This window comes from Vigna radiata, chromosome 7 (assembly GCF_000741045.1).
Source record: "Vigna radiata var. radiata cultivar VC1973A chromosome 7, Vradiata_ver6, whole genome shotgun sequence".
Classification (NCBI taxonomy): domain Eukaryota; kingdom Viridiplantae; phylum Streptophyta; class Magnoliopsida; order Fabales; family Fabaceae; genus Vigna; species Vigna radiata.
In genome coordinates, this window is record NC_028357.1 from 35,405,040 (window position 1) to 35,424,384 (window position 19,345).

The window sequence follows — 19,345 nt, forward strand, 5'->3', positions numbered from 1 at the left end:
GCTAGTCTCAGAGATTCATCAAATTAATGACATCTTGATATTAGTTAATGGGATTCACGTAGTTGATAGAACCCACCCAAATTACTATAAATTTTCAGGCCATACACATATATATTTTTGAAAGTACCATACCCCACTAACCACTGCTACCAACAGTTTCCTGGTTATTCGGGTCAATGTAATGTTTGAATAAACTTTAGTCACACTAAGCATTGAACGACCGATTTTAAATCCTTCTCTATCAAAGGATTAAGAACTTGCAGCTGGAGAAGTAAGAAAAAGACAAGAATGAGAATGGAGACTCATACCAAAATATTAATGACATGGACCCCAAATATATGTGCCACAATTGAATGATTGCACAAAATTTGCAGGCAAGAAGTAGTGAGCGAGAAGGACGTGAGAATACTAATAGCCCTTTCAAAATTCCTGATCAGATCAGATATCCCCACCTATTTCCCTTTTCTTCTTTGTCACATTGGCATACACACACCATGTTATTTGATAACCAAGTTAACACATCACTGCATTCATTACTAGGGACACTCTATCCTGATTTTTTTTTTTTCCACTGCTACTGCTGCTAATCTTCTGATTCTGATACAGACTGATTCAACTTAGATAGAAAATGTTCAAAATATAAAATGTCTGCATCATATTTTGTAGATACAATTAGAAATGTATAAAACAATTTAAAAATTAGAATTCAATAATTGTACAACAGAAATTGATTTCAGTCAAAATGATTGATACACAACAACATTGGGGGCTCCAGACTTGTAAGTTGATCTTTTCTTCTCTTCCATTAGCTCCATTTGTTACACTGGCATTAACATCTTTAGAACGGCTGAGGTAGAGTTAAAGTGAAACAAAGTGGGGGGTATAGTATTCGAAACTGATGTAATGTACAGAGGCTGCAGCTGCTGTTACTCTAAACATTTTCTCTGTAAAATAAGTCTATCCAAAAATTCTTTCATCCATTGCAGAATTCACCTCCTTCAACCTGCTTTTTGTACTGCAGTTTTAAATAAGAGAATGTATAGTTTTTGATCCATGGAGAAATATAGAAACCCTCCAACTGAATGGGTCACAAAAGACCCAAAACTAGTCCCCACAATACAGTGCCATGCCGGCCCATACACTCCATCAAATTCCTGCAAATTGCAACCACCCGACCAAATTTCATTGACCAGCCAATCAACCAGACACCCAAATTTTGAAACACAAAAATAATTTTAATTACTTACTAGTAATGTCAAACTCTTACAACAGAAGAAATTAATTAAGCGGAATAAAGTGTACAATGATTGTTTCATTAGAAGTGTACCTTTTTGAGGGAGAGTGCAAGGGTCTTGGATGTGAACTTCTCCATGCTATCCAAAGCATTTCTGGCACAATTCACGGCGTGGATCTGCATAAACGGTGGCATATCAACAGAAACCATTTTCGCCCCATTGAGTGCAAAGACATCTCTTAAATCAGCCTGTGACCCACAGAAGGATCTCCTTCTGCCCCCACCGCCGCCACCCGGAGCAAGAGACAAAGACATCCTCTCAACGCCATCATGTTTCTCCAAACCAAGTTTCTTCTTTTCAACCTTAACATCCTCAACCACACCCTTGTCATTAGAATCACCAAGTTTCCTCCTTTCCAATTCCAAACTAAGCTTTTGGGACTTCTCTTTGTGGGTTCTCTTCACAGCCACAACAACATCACTCTCTTTCTCTGGGACGACCATGGCAGAGGTTGTCATGGGCTTCCCCTCCAAGTTGGTGTCGACAAGAGGAGAGTGTTTGTGGGGTGGACGAGTTTTGTGGGTTTGAGACAAGTTTAGGCTTGACATGTGTTTTACCAGAAAAGAGGGTTTATAGGTTTGGATGAGATCTGGGTTTGGAGTTGTAGGTTTGGATTTCGGAGCTTCCAGGTTCCGATGTTGGGAAGGATGGTGTGCCATGCTGAAAGGGTGGTGGAAGCGGAGAAGGTGGAAACTGCAAGGTGAAAAATTTTGGCTTTGGGTCTGGTTTTGTTTTGTTTGAGAGAGAGAAAGAGAAATAGTATAAGATACAGAGAATGTGTAGTATTGTGATGGTGGTAACAACTACTGTACAATAGATGAGGACTTGTTTGGTAAGATGAACACTTAAACTGGTGTTTAATTTGGTCACGCGCCATGGGGGAGAGTAGGACCCAGTAAGAATGGAGAATTGTTGACCGTTGACCAGATACCTGAGGATCTTACGTATGAGAATGGGAATGGGCGTTGTATTGGGCAGAATGTGGTAGGGTAGCGTAGGGTTGGTCAGGAGTACGCAATAGTATTATTGTTTTTGATTGTGATTTTGAACTTTCTCGTGCTAAGAATTGGTTTATTCTTGCTGCTGTGGGTGCCTTGTTAACGTTATCATGTTTCAAATTTTGTAGCTTTGTGGAAGGTAAGGGAGGTTTGTTTATTTTTATTCATATTGAAATATCAAATATATTGAATGTTTGATGATGATGATGATGAATAATGGGTAGTTGTTATTTGAAAATCTTGGAAATTATGAACATTCATTAATTTCAAAGAAAATTTGCTTTACCTTTCTAATCTAACTAACACCATTAGTCTACACATTAATTTATATGGTTGTCCCTTCTAACATTTAAAGCAGAGAGATTTTAAAATATAGTGGTAAACATTTTTTTATAGTCAATTTCAAATGAAAGACAAGTTTAATTTATTTTAAATATACAATTATAATAAATCTATTTATTTTAATTGAAAGATGGTAATGGTGATTAAAAATTGGAGATGATTTTGTGTATGTCTGCTCTTTTTCGTGCTTAGATGAGCACCTCTATAAAATTAATTGTATACATGTACCATCTCTCGGTATGGCTGTACTTCCTTTTTTATGAGTTTTTTTTTTTTACTAAAAAATGGTATAAAAATACCGTATGTCAAAAAATATTTACATTTATTTTTAATTAAAAGATTTTGACTCATAAATATTAATTTTTAAATTAACTTATTTATATATATATATATATATATATGAAATTTAATTATTCTGTATTATCATTATTTTTATAATTTAAAAAAAGATATTTTTTCTCTAGTTTTAAATAAATTTTATATTATTTTCTTGATTTTATATAATAGTATGAAAAAGTGATATAAAATAAAACATGTTTATCCGAATATATTTGTTTTAAGAGTAAGTTTTTTTACTCTCAAATATCTAAGATTTTTTATATTTTGTTGAACTTATTTCTTGTATGAGAAAATTAGTCCATTAGTCTATGATTATTATAATACATTTTTTTTAAATAAAATAATATTTTGAGGATAAAGAATATTTATTTAAGTTAATTGATGGTTTTAATTGAAATTGAGATATTAGGGAATATTATGCCTTGTATATGTTTATGGAGGAATGAATTAAAGTGTTGGAAGTGAAAGCAGTAACAAGTTTTCATGAGATATTTTGAGTGTGTAAATTTTTTATTATTATATAAATTAGCGTAAACACAAATGCTATAGTTGCTATATGATTTTTTAAATATTTATAAATCATTTAAATTTTAAAACGGTAAACTAGAGAAGTAAAATGTGTATATAATTATATATATAGTTTTAGATATAGCTATGGATAATATAATTTTTAGTTATTGAAATAAAAAGAATTATAAGTAATACTATATAAATAATTTTTTTATTATTATGAATAATTATTTAAATTTGAAAAAGTAGTTAATAAAATAATAATAAAGTAAATAATTATTTTATAATGAGTAATTATTTGAATTCAAAATATAATTAAACTAAAATGATAAAACTAAAAATATATTTTTATTATGAATAATTATATAAATTTAAAAAGTAGTAATCAAGAGGGTAAAATTGAAAAAGAAAATAAAAGAAGACTTTCTTTATATATAATTATAGATAAAGTAAATAAGTATTTTATAAAGTAATTATTTGAATTAAAAGAATAGTGACTAAAATGATAAAATTGATTTTTTTTATTATTATGAATAATTATTTAAATTTAAAAAATAGTAATTAAGAAAGTAAAATTGAAAACTAAATAAATGTATCTTATTTAACAACCTAAAAAATATATAATTAAAATTGATAAGTATTTCAAAATAATGACATCGAATTGTTTTAATATTAAAATAATTCAATAATATAAATAAAATTGAATAAAAATGTTTCATTATTTAAAATATTCACTTTTATAAAATTCATTCTTTGAGTTTTTTTTTTCTCTAAGATTTATAAGTCTTGAGACATCGATTTTAAATCAAGAGATGTCTAGGAGATTACAACAATGAGCTCCATTTTTTACTATTCAATTTTCTACACAGAGTAAGTCAATTTATATTCATTTTCTTATATACAAAAAAAAATCTCTCAGCATGTGTCATGCAGTCTCTCTTGTTAGTTCATTGTTGATTAATGATCCTAACAGCATACTCTGATTATGATTTCATTATTTGTAGGCACAATTAGTGTTAATTGATTTGTGGGAGCTATTTGAGGTTCTCTGTGATCGTTTGCTCTTCTAACATGTATGAGAAGCTATTACTGTTTTTAATTTTGTGTTATGATGCATGAGTTTATGTTTGCTATGTTGTGAGGAATAATGACATGTTGATTTGGTTATAATTGAAATGGTTGTTTTAGTGTTAATTGTATTTCTATGAGTGTGTTTGGTTATTTGATGCACGATGACATTGATGACTTTGATTTAAACTTAAATGAGCCTGTGAATGATGTTGTTACGAAATATAAATGGTATAAAATTTATGTAGTAATGGGATGAAGATAGTAGGTTGAGTTATATGTTAGTTTTTTTTTTTTTTTGTCTAAAAAGGAGGTTTTGAAAGGTGGAAAGTTGAGATAATGGTCAAATGAGAAAATTGTTTTTTAGTATGTTTTATGATCATTTGAAACTTGTTTAAACTTCGAGTTAAGTGAAATCTGATGTAGAACTGGTTGATAGTTAATAGGCTGAGTTTGTATGGTTTTTGATACATTTTTAAACCAGTGAAATTTTAAAATAGAGGCTTTGTGTTAAAATAGAGCGTTTGAGGTCTGTTGTTGGGTCAGATCTGACTTGTTTAGACCCTTAGGTTGCCAGGTTTTGTGTTAGAAAATGTGGAATCGAGTTTAGGCACTTTTGAATAGTCGAGTTGGTTTAGTGTACCTAGTTTATGGTCCAACGAACAAAGTGATACTTTATTTTGACCGTTAATATGTTTTAGTATCAATTATAGTGTTTGAGGAATCTATTTGATTTATTGGATGAGTTACAGAAGCAACAAAACTAAAAAAATCATGTTAAATATCAAAATCGATAAGGATAATCAATTATCTTACTTCATAATTCATTATCTTGAATAATCGATTATTAAGTATGATAGTGCTATATCTTCTTCTATTTTTTTTAAAATATAGGAGCATCAAAAGTCTAATGGTATAGTGCAATAACTTCTTGGATGTTTTTTAGTCCTATAAGTTACATCTTTTGTATTTTTTAGGGAACAAAATTTGCATATTTTATTTTATATTTTTTTTCACCTATTCAAAATTTACCTGTTGATTCTTTATTTAAGTAGTAATTTGGTTTGTTTATTTGCAACCTTAATTTGATTTGGTATTTATATATGTATTTCACTTAGTTCTAATTTTTTTTTTACCTGAGTTTTTGTTTTAAAAAAATAAATAGTCTCAATTTAATCATTTTTATAAAAGCAATGTATTTTTTAAGTGTCATATCATTTTGTAGTATATTTGTTTATTTTTTATTTTTTTAGCTTTTATTTTGAAGTTTTTTTTTTTTATTTGTCATTGATAATATCTTGTCACATAATGTCAATATCACTTATTAGTATCACAAGTCAGTGTTATATGTTAATATCATCATTAAGATCATTGTCAATGTTATACATTAATATCAATATCGTATATTAATATTTTGTATTCAATTCTTACAATTATTTTTTGAGTTAATTGAGTTTTAATTTTATTTAAAATTGAACAAGTTGTTCGGTAAAAAATACAAGAGATGTTCAATTTTGTTGACGTTAATTAATTACTTTGAATTTAGTTTACTTGCTAATATAAATAAATAAATTACAAAACTTGTTATATATTTTATGAAAAATTATAAAAAAAATATTATTTATTTTATAAAATTATTTAATTAGACAAATTAAGTTAAAATATGTAAAATATATTTATTTTAATAATTTAATTTAAATTCCATGTAAATTTAACTTTTTTTCTACTAAAGGAATTCAATTTAAAAATAAGATAACAAAAGAAAATACTTTTTTTTATTCTTTTAAATATTGAAATTTAAAAGTTACAAACTTTATATTTATATATTTTGTTTTTTGCTTTTTTTTAAAGGTGAGGTGGTTCTTCTAGTAAGCTTGTTCGATAGATAAAACAAGATTGATAGGAAACTTTATTTTATCATAATTTTTAAAGTTTATTAATTTAAAATAAGTATATTTTTCAAATTTAAATTAAAAAAATAAATCTAATTTAAATATTTAAGTAGATTGTTTTGATGTGTAAATTATAAAAAATTATTTTAATATGAATATATTAGTTATAATTATGTTTAATTAATTTTGGGTAGAAACAATATTATTTTATTTTAAACGAAACTGGAACTCAATTGAATAATAGAAATCGAATTAAATATAAAATATTGAGATGTAGCATTGATACCACGTAACATTGGTGGCACGATCACATAACACAATATTGATTTTAACATATAAAAAAAATACAAAGAAAATATAGAAAAGTAAAATTAGAAAATAGAAATATTACAAATTGATATATAATACTTACAAAAACTATGTTAAGATAACATAAGTGATTAAATTAAGTTTATTTTAAAAAAAATCAATTGAAAGAAACTATAAATACTTAATTGAATCAAACACAAATATAAATACTAAAATGAATTAAAGCTATATTACTAAATTAATAATTAATCCTTTGTAGATAGATATTGCGTGGTAATAAAAATAAATAGGAATATCACAATCTGTCTCTTTAAAAATATAAAATTAAAATACAAATAACTATTATTTAAGTTTAAAATATTTTTTATTTTCTTAGTTTATTTTTTTAACTTTAGTTAAAGTTAATAAATAAATTTAGCACTGTGAATCTTTTAACAGTGACATATATCATTGTTATTGTAATATAGCACTCACACGATCTTTGTTAGATAATAAAGTCTCTAATTTAATATGTGATAATTTTATTTTAAAAATAAAAAAAAAACACAAAGTGGATATCTAACATCATTAATAATATTAAATTGTATTATGTTTTAGAAAATAAAAATCTAATTAAAATTATTTTTGAATAAATACGAGGATACAAGGATTTAAAACTTTTATATAATAACTGATGAAAATACATGTATTATTTTACTTTTTCTATGACGATAAAAAATAATAAAATTGTTATTATTTTTATAATTATAAAATTAAATATAAAAAATTCTTACAATTTTATTGTAAATCATTTTTATCTATTTTATAAGTAGTTTTATAATTAAAAAAATAATTAAATTAATAAAAAAATATCAAATTTTAAAAAACAGATAAAATAATTATTTTAATTTTAAAAAACACTATTTAAAGAATAAAATTGATATAGTATAGACATTCTCCTATTCACAAATGCATCATTTATTTATGTAAACTTTACTCCCTTATTTATAAATTGGAACAAAAACATTTGAAAGTATTTGTATATTTTGAATTTATGATGGTTAATGTGTTTAGTTCGACAGAAATTTGAATATATTAAAAACTAGGAACATATAAATGTTTGTGGAATATACAGAAGTAGCGAAAAGAGATGGCATCGGAAAATTCTGGTTTTGAACAACCTCAAAATGTGGCAGGGAAATAGTAAATTTCATATTAATGAAGAGAGAGCACAATCATGGTTACGTGAACCACATTGCAATGCCAGCAAGATAAAGAACAACCTGAAATCGATTATCCTCAGGCGCCAAAACCAGAGATGAAAAGAGGGAGAATAGGAAAGTTAGATACTATTCTCTCATTCACCAGACAACGATCCACTCAGATTTTCATGGTTCTTGGCTTCTTCTACATTCTTGTCGTCTTCCTCGAGATACCCTTCGTCTTCAGAACCGCTCAAGAACGACCGTTTCGCCTCCCGCCGCTCGTTCGGCCCCCAAACGGCGTCGTCTCGGGTTTGACCCTAAACGATGCCGCATTTGATTCCTTCCTCTACCAATCCGCCTGCCGCGCCGGCAGGGTTCTTTGGGCCGAACTTGAATCAGGTAACGTGCAGGCCCCTGTTTCCAAGCTCGATAACAAATCCAGGCCATGCCCCGAATCCATATCGGTATCTGGGCCCGAGTTTTTTAGCCGCGGGAGGTCGATGGTGATTCCCTGTGGACTCACGTTAGGGTCCCATGTAACCGTGGTTGGGGAGCCGTTAAGAGCGCAAAGGAAGAAGTGTCAGTTTATGATGGAGTTGCAGGGGCTGACGACGGTAGAGGGTGAAGAACCACCTAGGGTCTTACATTTCAATCCTAGGTTGAAAGGGGATTGGAGTGGAAAGCCTGTGATTGAACTAAACACTTGTTACCGCATGCATTGGGGTACTGCAATGCGCTGTGATGGTTGGAAATCCAGAGCTGGTGAAGATACTGGTAAGAAAAAGTATGTTTTATTCTTTATGGTTGTGATGTATGAAACACTTTAATTTGCTCCCGGTATGTGGATACTTTACCAATCTCATTACACAATAAATTTCATTCATTAAAACTATACAAATCTCATATCATTCTCAAACGTTAATATCATGTCCAAACAATACACAACCCCTGCGTTAAACTTAAGATAATGTGACCAGACCATCAGAGCATTTATCCTCCACATCCAGATCATCAGATCATCCATCCTAATATTCTATTAAAAACATAAATAAAGTTCCAGTTCAAGCATATTTGATGTGCCTTATCTTCGAACTATTGTTGTATTTGATACTATAGTACCTGATACATTTATCGTTAGTGTGCATCATAGGTTGTGATAGTGCTAAATTAAGTTGTTACTTGTTTGATACAGTTGATGGGTTGGTGAAATGTGAGAAGTGGATTCGAGGTGATGATGGTGACAGACATGCAGTTGAGTCCAAGGCAGAGTGGTGGTTGAAGAGATTGATTGGTCGGACAAAACGAGTAGCAGTTGATTGGCCATTTCCATTTTCTGTGAACAAGCTATTTGTTCTTACTCTCAGTGCTGGGTTGGAGGGTTACCATGTTTATGTTGATGGGAGGCATGTCACCTCTTTTCCTTATCGCACTGTGGGTAATCAATGTCCTTCAACTTCTTAGTTTGAAGTGGGTTTTATATAATAATGTTCTGCTTTGATTTGAACAGGGCTTTACTCTTGAGGATGCCACTGGTCTGATTTTGAGCGGGGACATTAGTGTTCGTTCTGTATTTGCTGCCTCTTTGCCCTTGGTGCATCCCAACATTTCCTCGCAGCAGCATCTTGAATTTTCAACCAGATGGCGTGCCCCAAGTCTTCCTCACTATGGCGTGGAATTGTTTATTGGGATCCTTTCAGCCGGAAACCATTTTGCTGAGCGGATGGCTGTGAGGAAGTCATGGATGCAGCATAACTCAATCCAATCTTCAAAAGTGGTGGCTCGCTTCTTTGTAGCACTGGTAATGTGAACAAGTTTCTCAGTTTATGGTCATTTTATTGGTTCTGGAGATTTCTTTACAATTGAATGGTTTTGACAGCACCCGAGGAAGGAAATTAACGTGGAGTTGAAGAAGGAGGCAGAATATTTTGGTGATATTGTTATAGTTCCTTACGTGGATAACTATGACCTTGTTGTGCTGAAAACGGTGGCCATCTGTGAATACGGGGTAAGTTGATTGTTTAAAAAACTTCCAGTTTAAAAAGGAAATAGTTTAAGTAAATGTACGAGATGGCTGTACTGTTCACAGGTACGCACAGTTTCTGCGGACTATATCATGAAGGGAGATGATGACACTTTTATAAAAGTTGATGATGTTATGACTCGAGTAAGGAATGTTCCATATTCTATGAGCTTTTATATCGGGAACATCAATTACCGCCACAGACCCATGCGCCATGGTAAATGGGCCGTGACATATGAGGTAATCATAACCTGTTCGCTGCTGCAATGCTTTTACCATAGTTTAGGAGTTAGCGTCTTATGGGAAATTTTTTTATAAATTAGTTTGTTATAATTCATCATCAACAAAGTGTCTGTATTTGACCAAAGAGTGTATCATCTCTGCTAGAGCATTGGTTTCTTTTGGCACAACTAAGCGAAAGCTCAAAATGAAATTAAGAGTATGTTCGAGTTCGATACAAAATCTGAATTGTTTTATAAGTTTCTTCGTTGGAAAAAGCTTTCTATATATATATAGAAGATAACCTCTCAAAGGCACGTATAGTTTGTATTCAAACAGACTCTAAAATAACTTTATTTAGTATTGACTCCACTTATTATTATTTTAGTATTGTGCAACCGTTTTGATTGATTGTGCTTATACAATAATTACTTCATGAAGAATTGCTATTCTTCCCTCTCTCCAATCAGTAATCAGGTCTCCATTGTTTATAGTTAGCACCTCGTTGCGGCACCATCTTAAGCTTAATTTTATGGGATGGAGACCACGATCCCTAACTGAACATATCACGCAGCACTCAACAAAAAAGCTTTATCGTGTATTTAGAACTCTTACTCTAATAGGCCGTGATAGAATTAATAATGGTTCTTACTTCCTCGTTGTTTTGTCACATCTATCTTCTTGCTGATGATAATTTTGTTGTCTTCTGCTTTTAGGAGTGGCCAGAAGAGGAATACCCACCCTATGCTAATGGACCGGGTTATATTTTGTCTTCTGATATTGCAAGCTACATAGTATCTGAATTCGAGGTGCATAAATTAAGGGTTAGTATTCTAATATATCATTGCACATTTTCTCTGCTGTCCTGTAATGCCTCAAGAATCTTTATGGTAGTGCATTTAGTGTCTGTAGTGGTTGAAGTTGTGAATGTTTTCTTCTTTATGCAGTTGTTTAAAATGGAAGATGTGAGTATGGGAATGTGGGTAGAACAATTTAACAGAACGAAACCAGTATACTATTTTCATAGCTTGAGGTTCTGCCAGTATGGTTGTGTAGAAGGCTATGTCACTGCCCATTACCAATCGCCTAGGCAGATGATGTGCCTGTGGGAAAAATTGCAGATGCAGACAATTCCTGAGTGCTGCAACATGAGATAACGTTGTTGGTTGCCATCTTTGAATTCAGCGAGGAACAGAGAAAAGTTTTGCAGTCATAGCTTAGATTCAATATTGTATATATAGTGATGGTTAGTTAACTGTAGTCCTGTATAAATGTGGCCTTTTTAAATTTCATTATTTATTTTAGATAGCGAATTCCATTATTTAGGTTACTCGATTCTATCTTCTTCCTTTAAGTGTTGTTTCAGCGTGGGATGGGAAGATCAACGTGAGAATTGAGTGAGTGGGGATATCATTTTTAGGATTACGGGAACATGCTCTTACATATATACAATTGCTCACATTTTTTTATATCTTACTCAGTTTTTCACACTTTATTCTTCATCCCGCTTTCTAAAAAAGATTAGTTTATTTTATCTTTGTCATACTGAGTGCTACTCCAATGGTATTTATGTAAGGAAAATAAAATTTTAACACCATTTTTTGACACCATTTTGACACTGAATCCTTGGATTGATCAGAAGATCCTTTCAATTGGCTAGAATCCGTTACTTGAATGAAACTAGATCTCGTGGAATCATATTGAAGATTTGATGATACATTCCGTACCTTGCTAAAAAACCGATCCTTGTTTCCCAACCACACATTGTCTAACCAAATCCAATTCTCTCGTGACATGTTCCTCAAAAAATCCGATTCGTGCGGACTCTTCNCCCAACTAACGAAGAGATCTTGATGGAATTGCCACATATGAAATTGAGCACAATTTTGCAAAGAAATAGCCCGCTTGTTTCTCAAGAAGAGATGCGAAACATGCTCAATATCATTTGATTGAATAATTGACCCAGTCCCTTGTTGTTTGAAGAAACCCTCCACTTCCTTTGGTATTTTTTCACGAAAAGCAAACATGAGATAATAAATCCAGTCTTGTGTCAAAATGTGGTTGGACGATTTCAAATTAAAAATCTTATAAACACACAGGAGATGAATATGAAAAAATATATTTGTAATTCAAAGGATATATAATAAGGTAAAAGATCAAAATACTTATAATAAGATAAAAGATCAAAATAGAAGGAAGAAACTTAAAAAATAGGAAAATCATTGAATAATAATTTAAGAAATTAAATAAATTGTAATTTATTTTAATTTTTGCGAGTTAATTTGTGTTTGTGGAATCAGCTAGCATTGATGAGAGTGTATGTTTGTAATTTTTGTTTTATGTTAATTTTATATGTTTTGGATTTTGGGTTTTGAATTTTATTTTTGTGTTTAATATTTGAATCTGATCAAAGTTAATATTTTGCGGCGAATTTTCACTTTTCAATACGCTAAATTGTAGTGTTCTCGTTTTCTTTTATTCTGCATTCTTACGGGACAAAATATATATGGAATCTAAAGTAAGATTCTAGTTCGAATATCTTTTTTTTATCTTGTTTTTTGTTATATTAAAGAAAAACCTAAAAATTCTTGAATGTTTTTGTTATTGTTTTTTTTTTAATTTTATCTAATTCTTTGTTTTTAGAAAATTATAAGGAGTAAAACTCCTAACTTGAGTTTAACTTGAGTTTTGATGTTTGAAAGAGAGTTTGTTTAGTTTTCTTTACTTTTTCAATAGTAAAATAATAAAATAAAAACTATAAAGAATAGTGAATCCAAATAAAAAAACAAACAAATATATATTGAAAGAAAAGAAAAAAAAGGAAAGATCCAAGAGTAAAATTAATCAAAATATATAATCAAATTAATTGTCATATATTTACTAAAAAAAATTATATATTTGTATAGAATTAGTTCAATTTTTAATATTAATTTAACTTATATATTTTAAAATTATTAATTTTATGTAAATATAAATTTAATAAGATAAATTACAATTAATTTTAAAATACTATTTGCATTAATAAAAGTAATTAAGTTTTAAACTTTATAAAGACCACAAAAATAGGTAATACAACTGTTAATTGTATTACTTGACTATCTTATTTCATCACTTAATTTTTGTCACATAATTTTATAATTTATATCTTTATAATTTTATAAGTCCTTATAAATTTATAATTTTATAATTCAACTAAAAATTATAAAATTTATTAGAAAATTAAAAGTAAATTAAGTGAAAAATAATTAAAGTCTTATTTTGTTATAAAATATATTATGGTTACTATTTGAAATTTAAAGTAGTTAAAAAATTATTTTTAATGTATTTTTAAATGATTTAAAAAATAATAATAACATGATTTATAAATGAAAAGAGAATTGGATGAGAATTTGACTGAAAAATCGAATTTTAAGATTAAAAAAGTTAATTTGTGTTGAGACACCAATTGGATTTTGTTTGTTTGTTTGATGAGTGTATTTAAGAAAATAATAAATGATATTTACATTTACTATTATATTTGAGTAAATTATTTCCAAAATATAATAAAGGTTAAAACCATTTAGGCGTTGCTATTTTCGTAAGGTATTCCCAATTTGGTTCCCTTCTTTTAAATCTTTCCCATTGAGTCTTTATAAGTGTTAATTTCAAACAAATTAGCTCCTGCCGTTAAAAATCGTTAACGATGTTAAAATTATGCAGAGGTGGGTAGATGACTTGGTTAAAATTCTCCTTTTGAGGTGTTAAAATTGTGCAGAGGTGTTAAAATTGTGGAGAGGTATTCAAATTTTTCCCATTCTCCTCTGCACAATTTTAACACTTCAAAAAAAGAATTTTAACCACGTCATTTACTCACTTCTGCACAATTTTAACACCGTTAACAATTTTTAACAGCAGAGGCTAATTTGTTTCAAATTAACACTTATAAGGATTCAATTGGAAATGTTTAAAAGAAGAGGATCAAATTGAGAATAATTTACGAAAATAAAAAATAGAGACGTCTAAATGATTTTAACCTGTAAAAGAACAAGGAAACGAATAAATAGTGTCTGATTTGTATGGTTACATGTTTTCAATAATTTTATGTTCCGCACACCAAATTCCGCGTCTCATGTCTCTCTCTATTCATACCTATTAGTTTTGAGAAAACAAAATCTTTTGTGGCTAACAAAATATATTTATAGCTAACAACATAATTAAAACTTTAATCTTACTTTTTAACTAAGCTAAAGCAAAATAACTAACATATATTTTTTGTTAAATATATATCACAGTCACATAACAATTTATACAATATACTTTTATCTCACTACCTATCAATAAATTTATTCTCCTGTTCTCTCTTTCCCTCCTATTTCTTTCTTATTATAAGAAACTTCCTAATATCATATTGTTTTATTACTATTATTTTCATAATCTCTAGTGTTATATTTATCATATTGAGAAAACAAATTATATTGAAAAAATATGATGTTAAATTTAGCATTATCAAGCAATTATTAAATAATGTACAAAATAGAAAATTGTCCTATAACTTGAATATTCTCTATTATTCTATCTCCATATATTAACAACTTGGTAAACTAACAATTTTTTTTTCATATAAATACCAGAACTCAGTTACTTTCAAAATGCATAATTCAGTTCTAATATTTAATGCTAACATCCTTTTATATATTATATGGAATATCTGCTTAAAAAAATTTATTGATTTTATAGCTCAAATTCTATTCATATATTATCTTATGTTAAAATTGTTTATATGAAAATCTATTAATTTTATGATTCCAACAATTTTATATATGGTACATTTAATGTTCATATTTTTCATCTAAAATTCCATTAAATAATTCAACTTAATTAGTATTTAACATATAGGTCCTCAAATGAGTGTAAAGAACTTCTATCTTATTTTCATCTCTTAATACATTCATATTTAAGATTTAAATTATGAATAAATGGATACTTATATTATACCATAAATAACATTATTCACTTTGGTGTTGATCCTCTCACAATACCAATAAATAACATCCACAATTACTGTATTATAACATTCTCATCTCATCTGATTTAAATATTAAGTAATTACAATTAAATTTGTTAATGTATATTTATTTAGATTTCTTACTTATTAACATGTTGATGAACATAAAAGTCAAATTTACAGTTTATAATTTGTTGAAGAACTTAAAAAAATAGATTTTGAAATAAGTAATACATAATAAGAATAATATTAGGTGACATCACACAAAAGCTTATTTATAATTTATAATAAATAATAGATAATGTGTATGCATTAACCCAGCTCATCTTTTATATCTATAATTTAAAAATTTATAACAATTCCCGCTAAACATTTCATATTTTTATTTTATCTTCAATTGTATTTTAAAATAAAAAATATACATATTACACATATAAATATTCTTATCTTTAACTATAATTTAATATAAACATATAAATTACGCCTATAATAAAAAACTAACTGCAAATATGTTAAACATCACGCCTTATTTTTTTTTATGTAATCACTAAATCAAATTCAAATAAATCTAAAAGAGAGATTACAAAATAAGTATTTAAAATCAGGAAAATATCATTTTAATATTTTGAAAATTTCATAAAAATATATCTATATCTAACAAAATATTTTAAATATAATCTTTTAAGTTGTATTAAATACTAAAATGATGAACCACATTATCATAAAAAGATAAAAGATAAAAGATATTAAGAATAAACATATAACTTTCTTTTATTTCCCACCAATAAAGAAACCTTTATATAAAGACAATCTTCACATAAAAATGTTAATTTGCTGAGAATACTGAAAAAGAGAAAAGATCATACACTTAGCTTTTCTTGTGTAGAAACAAAGATCAGTCATGGATTTGTCATCAGAAAGCATAATCACCAGTTTATCATCAGAAATACCAAGTAAGTTTCAGAAGTGTAGTAGTTTATGTTCATGTATATTGATTTCAGTAATCTCTAATTTTTTTATTTTTTTTTTTGTGTTATATTCAGGAACACTTAACTTTCACAGCATGACAATATTGGAGATGAATCAACGTTCTTACTACAACATATATCTGTTAAGAGAAAATGACATCAATGTTCTGATGTCGACAACTCTTCTCAGGTTCACCACTAGAGTTTTTTATGAAAATACTTTGCTTCCAATAGGTCGCTCTTCTGCTCTTATAACAAGTCAAACCTTCTTACAAGAGGGTTCACATCCCTTGAGGACACTGTTATCGCCACTGTCATTGCTCAGATATTTTTGCACTCACATTATTGAAGCAATAGCAAATGTGGCTGCTGATGAATTTCGAGAAATCTTCCAAATTAATGATGCTGCTGCTCCTTTACAATCTCAATCCCCAGAAGTTCCTCTATGGATTGTGATCAATATTACTGAAAACATCATGCATGCAGCAACAACGTTGTTGAAGAAATCTACGGTGTTACAAACTGAGTGTTGTTGTTGCATATGCTTGAATGAATTCAATCTCAATGCTGAATGCTACACACTTCCATGTCAACACTTCTTTCATGAAGAATGTATCATGCGCTGGTTACACACCAGTCAAACCTGTCCCATGTGTCGCCAACCTTTATCAATCTTATAAAACTAAGCAACAAAAGTTTCACCATTAGGATATTTTTAGTTTAGTATATTATTTCAAGAATTTAAAATAGAGAAGATTTTATATGTTGAAGATGATACTGAGAAATAAATTAGTGTAATGAAAACTTTATATTTTAAAGTATAACATTCATGTAAATGTTTTTGACTATGAATAAATAATATGATTGATTATTTGTTTGGTGGATGTCTGTGTTAACAAAACTATGCATTGCTCTTAATGTTTTTTTATTGTTTTATTGAATGTGTATATGCAATAATGTATAGGTTTAATTATAGTTTCAACTATTTGTTTTTTTTTTAAGAGTTTAGAAAATCACGTCTCTTAAATAGTATATTAAAAATAATGAGATATAATGCTTTTTTTATAAATTAATTTATCTTTCTCTATTTTTTTTTGTATGTTATTTCTTCTTTATAATTATTATTTTAATGTTGCAAGCAAATGTCAGTCAATCAATAAACCATACAAGATTTATAAAAACTTAAATTGAAAATCATTAAATTCATTATTCCAGTAATTTATACATTTGTAAATTTTAATAATTTGCCGTAAAAATTTTATATTTTTATTTTATCTTCAATTATATTTTAAAATAAAATAATAAAAATTAAATATGCAAGTATTCTTATTTATCTTTAACCACATTCTAAAATATAAAAAAAAAAAGACATACAAACTATTAATATGATAAAAAAAGTAATTGGAAATATATTAACAGCGTACAAATTTTCTTTCAAATTATATATTATCTTTTATATAAAGTAAATCGAATTCAAATAAATTTAAAACAGATTTTATAAAACAAATTACTTACCATTATAAAAAAATCTTCAATTTATTTGATTTAAGGTAATTTTAATAATTTATATAACTTATAATGAAATATTTGCACTTAAAAAAATAACATTTTATTAAAAAATAAAAAATATATGATCTTTCTTTATTTTCAATTTACCAACCACACTAAATAAATCAAATTTTAATGATGAAAGATAAAAAAAATTATAATAAACTTAATTAAATATTTTCAAATTTATCCTAATTCAAAACATAATTAACTTTTCCATTTTTTATATTTATAATTTATAAATAATGTAAGTTGACTTTAATATATTTTTGGCTTGCATGTAATATCACTTATATATATATATATATATATATATATATATATATATATATATATATATATATATATATATTTATTTATTTATTTTTTTCTTTTCTTTTTTTCTCATATTATAATAATTCAAACTTAATATTTATTTGAATTCATTAATAATGTTTTTTAAAATTATTTTCAACATACAGTGAAGGTCTTTTAAATCGATCTCAATTAAAAATGTTAAAATTTCTTAACTAGTATTATTTTGTTTACTTGTATCCTAATTCAAACTAGAGTGATGTTAAATTTAGTTTCACTATATATATCTTATATACATTATTTCAAGAATTTCAAATGATATTTTCTACATGATGCTGAGGAGTGAAAAAATCATATAAAGTTTGTGACATTTTCATCACGAATGTCATGAGTAATAAACTTACTTAATCATTTTAAATTATTAAGAAAAGAGTAAAAACAAAATAAAATAATAATAGGATAAATGTGGAAATAGATAAAAAGATGTATTATAGGTAAATATTATAGAAAACCTATGCATTAATGACATGAATTTTTTTACACGGTATTTATTTAGCAAAGTTGTGTAACATTCCATCTAGGAATGAATGTACTGAGTAACTTAATATTCATAAAAATCCAGAATTTAGAATTTTGAAAAATAGATGAAACAAAAGCATCCATTTTGACCAACTTTTTAACATATAATTAATAATTAAACCTAAGGTATTGAAACTATATTCAACTCAAACATTTAAACAATAAATTTATAGATTTAATAATTTATACATAATTATTAATTTCTTTTACTTTTATTTAATGTAAAACCTTTGAAGGGACTAAGGAAAAAGAGAGACAACATGAAGAACAGAGAAATTAAGAAAGGAGACTCAGGTTTACTGCAGTGAGGCTTATGAGAGGTCCATGCCCTTTTTTTTAATGTCCCAATAGGTTCTATTTTCATATATAATCTCAAATAGGTCTCTTTCTTTTCGACGTCTCAATTGAATCCTTATTTTTGTAAAATTGAATCAAATAGGACCTTTTCCTCAAACTGAGATGACCCCGTTAAGAAGGATATAGTTTTTTATTACGTGGCATTAAAAACGTGACTGAATTGTATTTTTTTAATTTTTGAATTAAAAAATGAAATATACAAAATATACTTCATTTTTTAATTCAGAAATTAAAAAAATACAATTCAGACACACTTTCAATGTCACATAATAAAAAACTACACGATCAACATACCCTTCTTAACTGTGTCATCTCAATTTGACGGAAAGACCCTATTTGATTCAATTTTAAGAAAATAAGGAATTATTGAAATTATAAACTAAAATAGAGACTTCTTGAGACATTAAACCTTACTTTTTTTCATTTTTATTTAATATAA

The 19,345-nt window shown here is 27.7% G+C and overlaps 2 protein-coding genes across 5 annotated transcripts; one reads left to right on the forward strand and one right to left on the reverse strand.

Moving 5' to 3' along the window:
• Positions 1-629: 629 nt before the first annotated feature.
• On the reverse strand, positions 630-2,252 carry LOC106766969. 3 transcript variants are annotated; one of them, XM_022783552.1, is made up of 2 exons: positions 1,328-2,252; positions 630-1,015 (listed from the first exon to the last, which is right to left on the reverse strand). In XM_022783552.1, exons 1-2 carry the CDS (start codon positions 1,952-1,954, stop codon positions 974-976), a joined length of 669 nt encoding a protein of 222 aa, XP_022639273.1. In that variant the 5' UTR covers positions 1,955-2,252; the 3' UTR covers positions 630-973. The 3 variants fall into 3 exon arrangements, with proteins under 3 accessions (XP_022639273.1, XP_014507256.1, XP_022639274.1); XM_014651770.2 differs by having other exon boundaries at positions 630-1,154; positions 1,328-2,224; XM_022783553.1 differs by lacking the exon at positions 630-1,015 and adding an exon at positions 1,133-1,209.
• Positions 2,253-7,862: 5,610 nt separating this feature from the next.
• Positions 7,863-11,652, forward strand: LOC106767313 (hydroxyproline O-galactosyltransferase GALT6-like). 2 transcript variants are annotated; one of them, XM_014652173.2, is made up of 7 exons: positions 7,863-8,711; positions 9,130-9,368; positions 9,445-9,735; positions 9,814-9,942; positions 10,024-10,197; positions 10,893-11,000; positions 11,124-11,652. In XM_014652173.2, the coding sequence occupies exons 1-7, from the start codon at positions 8,051-8,053 to the stop codon at positions 11,331-11,333; spliced, it is 1,812 nt and encodes a 603-aa protein (XP_014507659.1). In that variant the 5' UTR covers positions 7,863-8,050; the 3' UTR covers positions 11,334-11,652. The 2 variants fall into 2 exon arrangements, with proteins under 2 accessions (XP_014507659.1, XP_022639275.1); XM_022783554.1 differs by having other exon boundaries at positions 8,553-8,721.
• Positions 11,653-19,345: the final 7,693 nt, after the last annotated feature.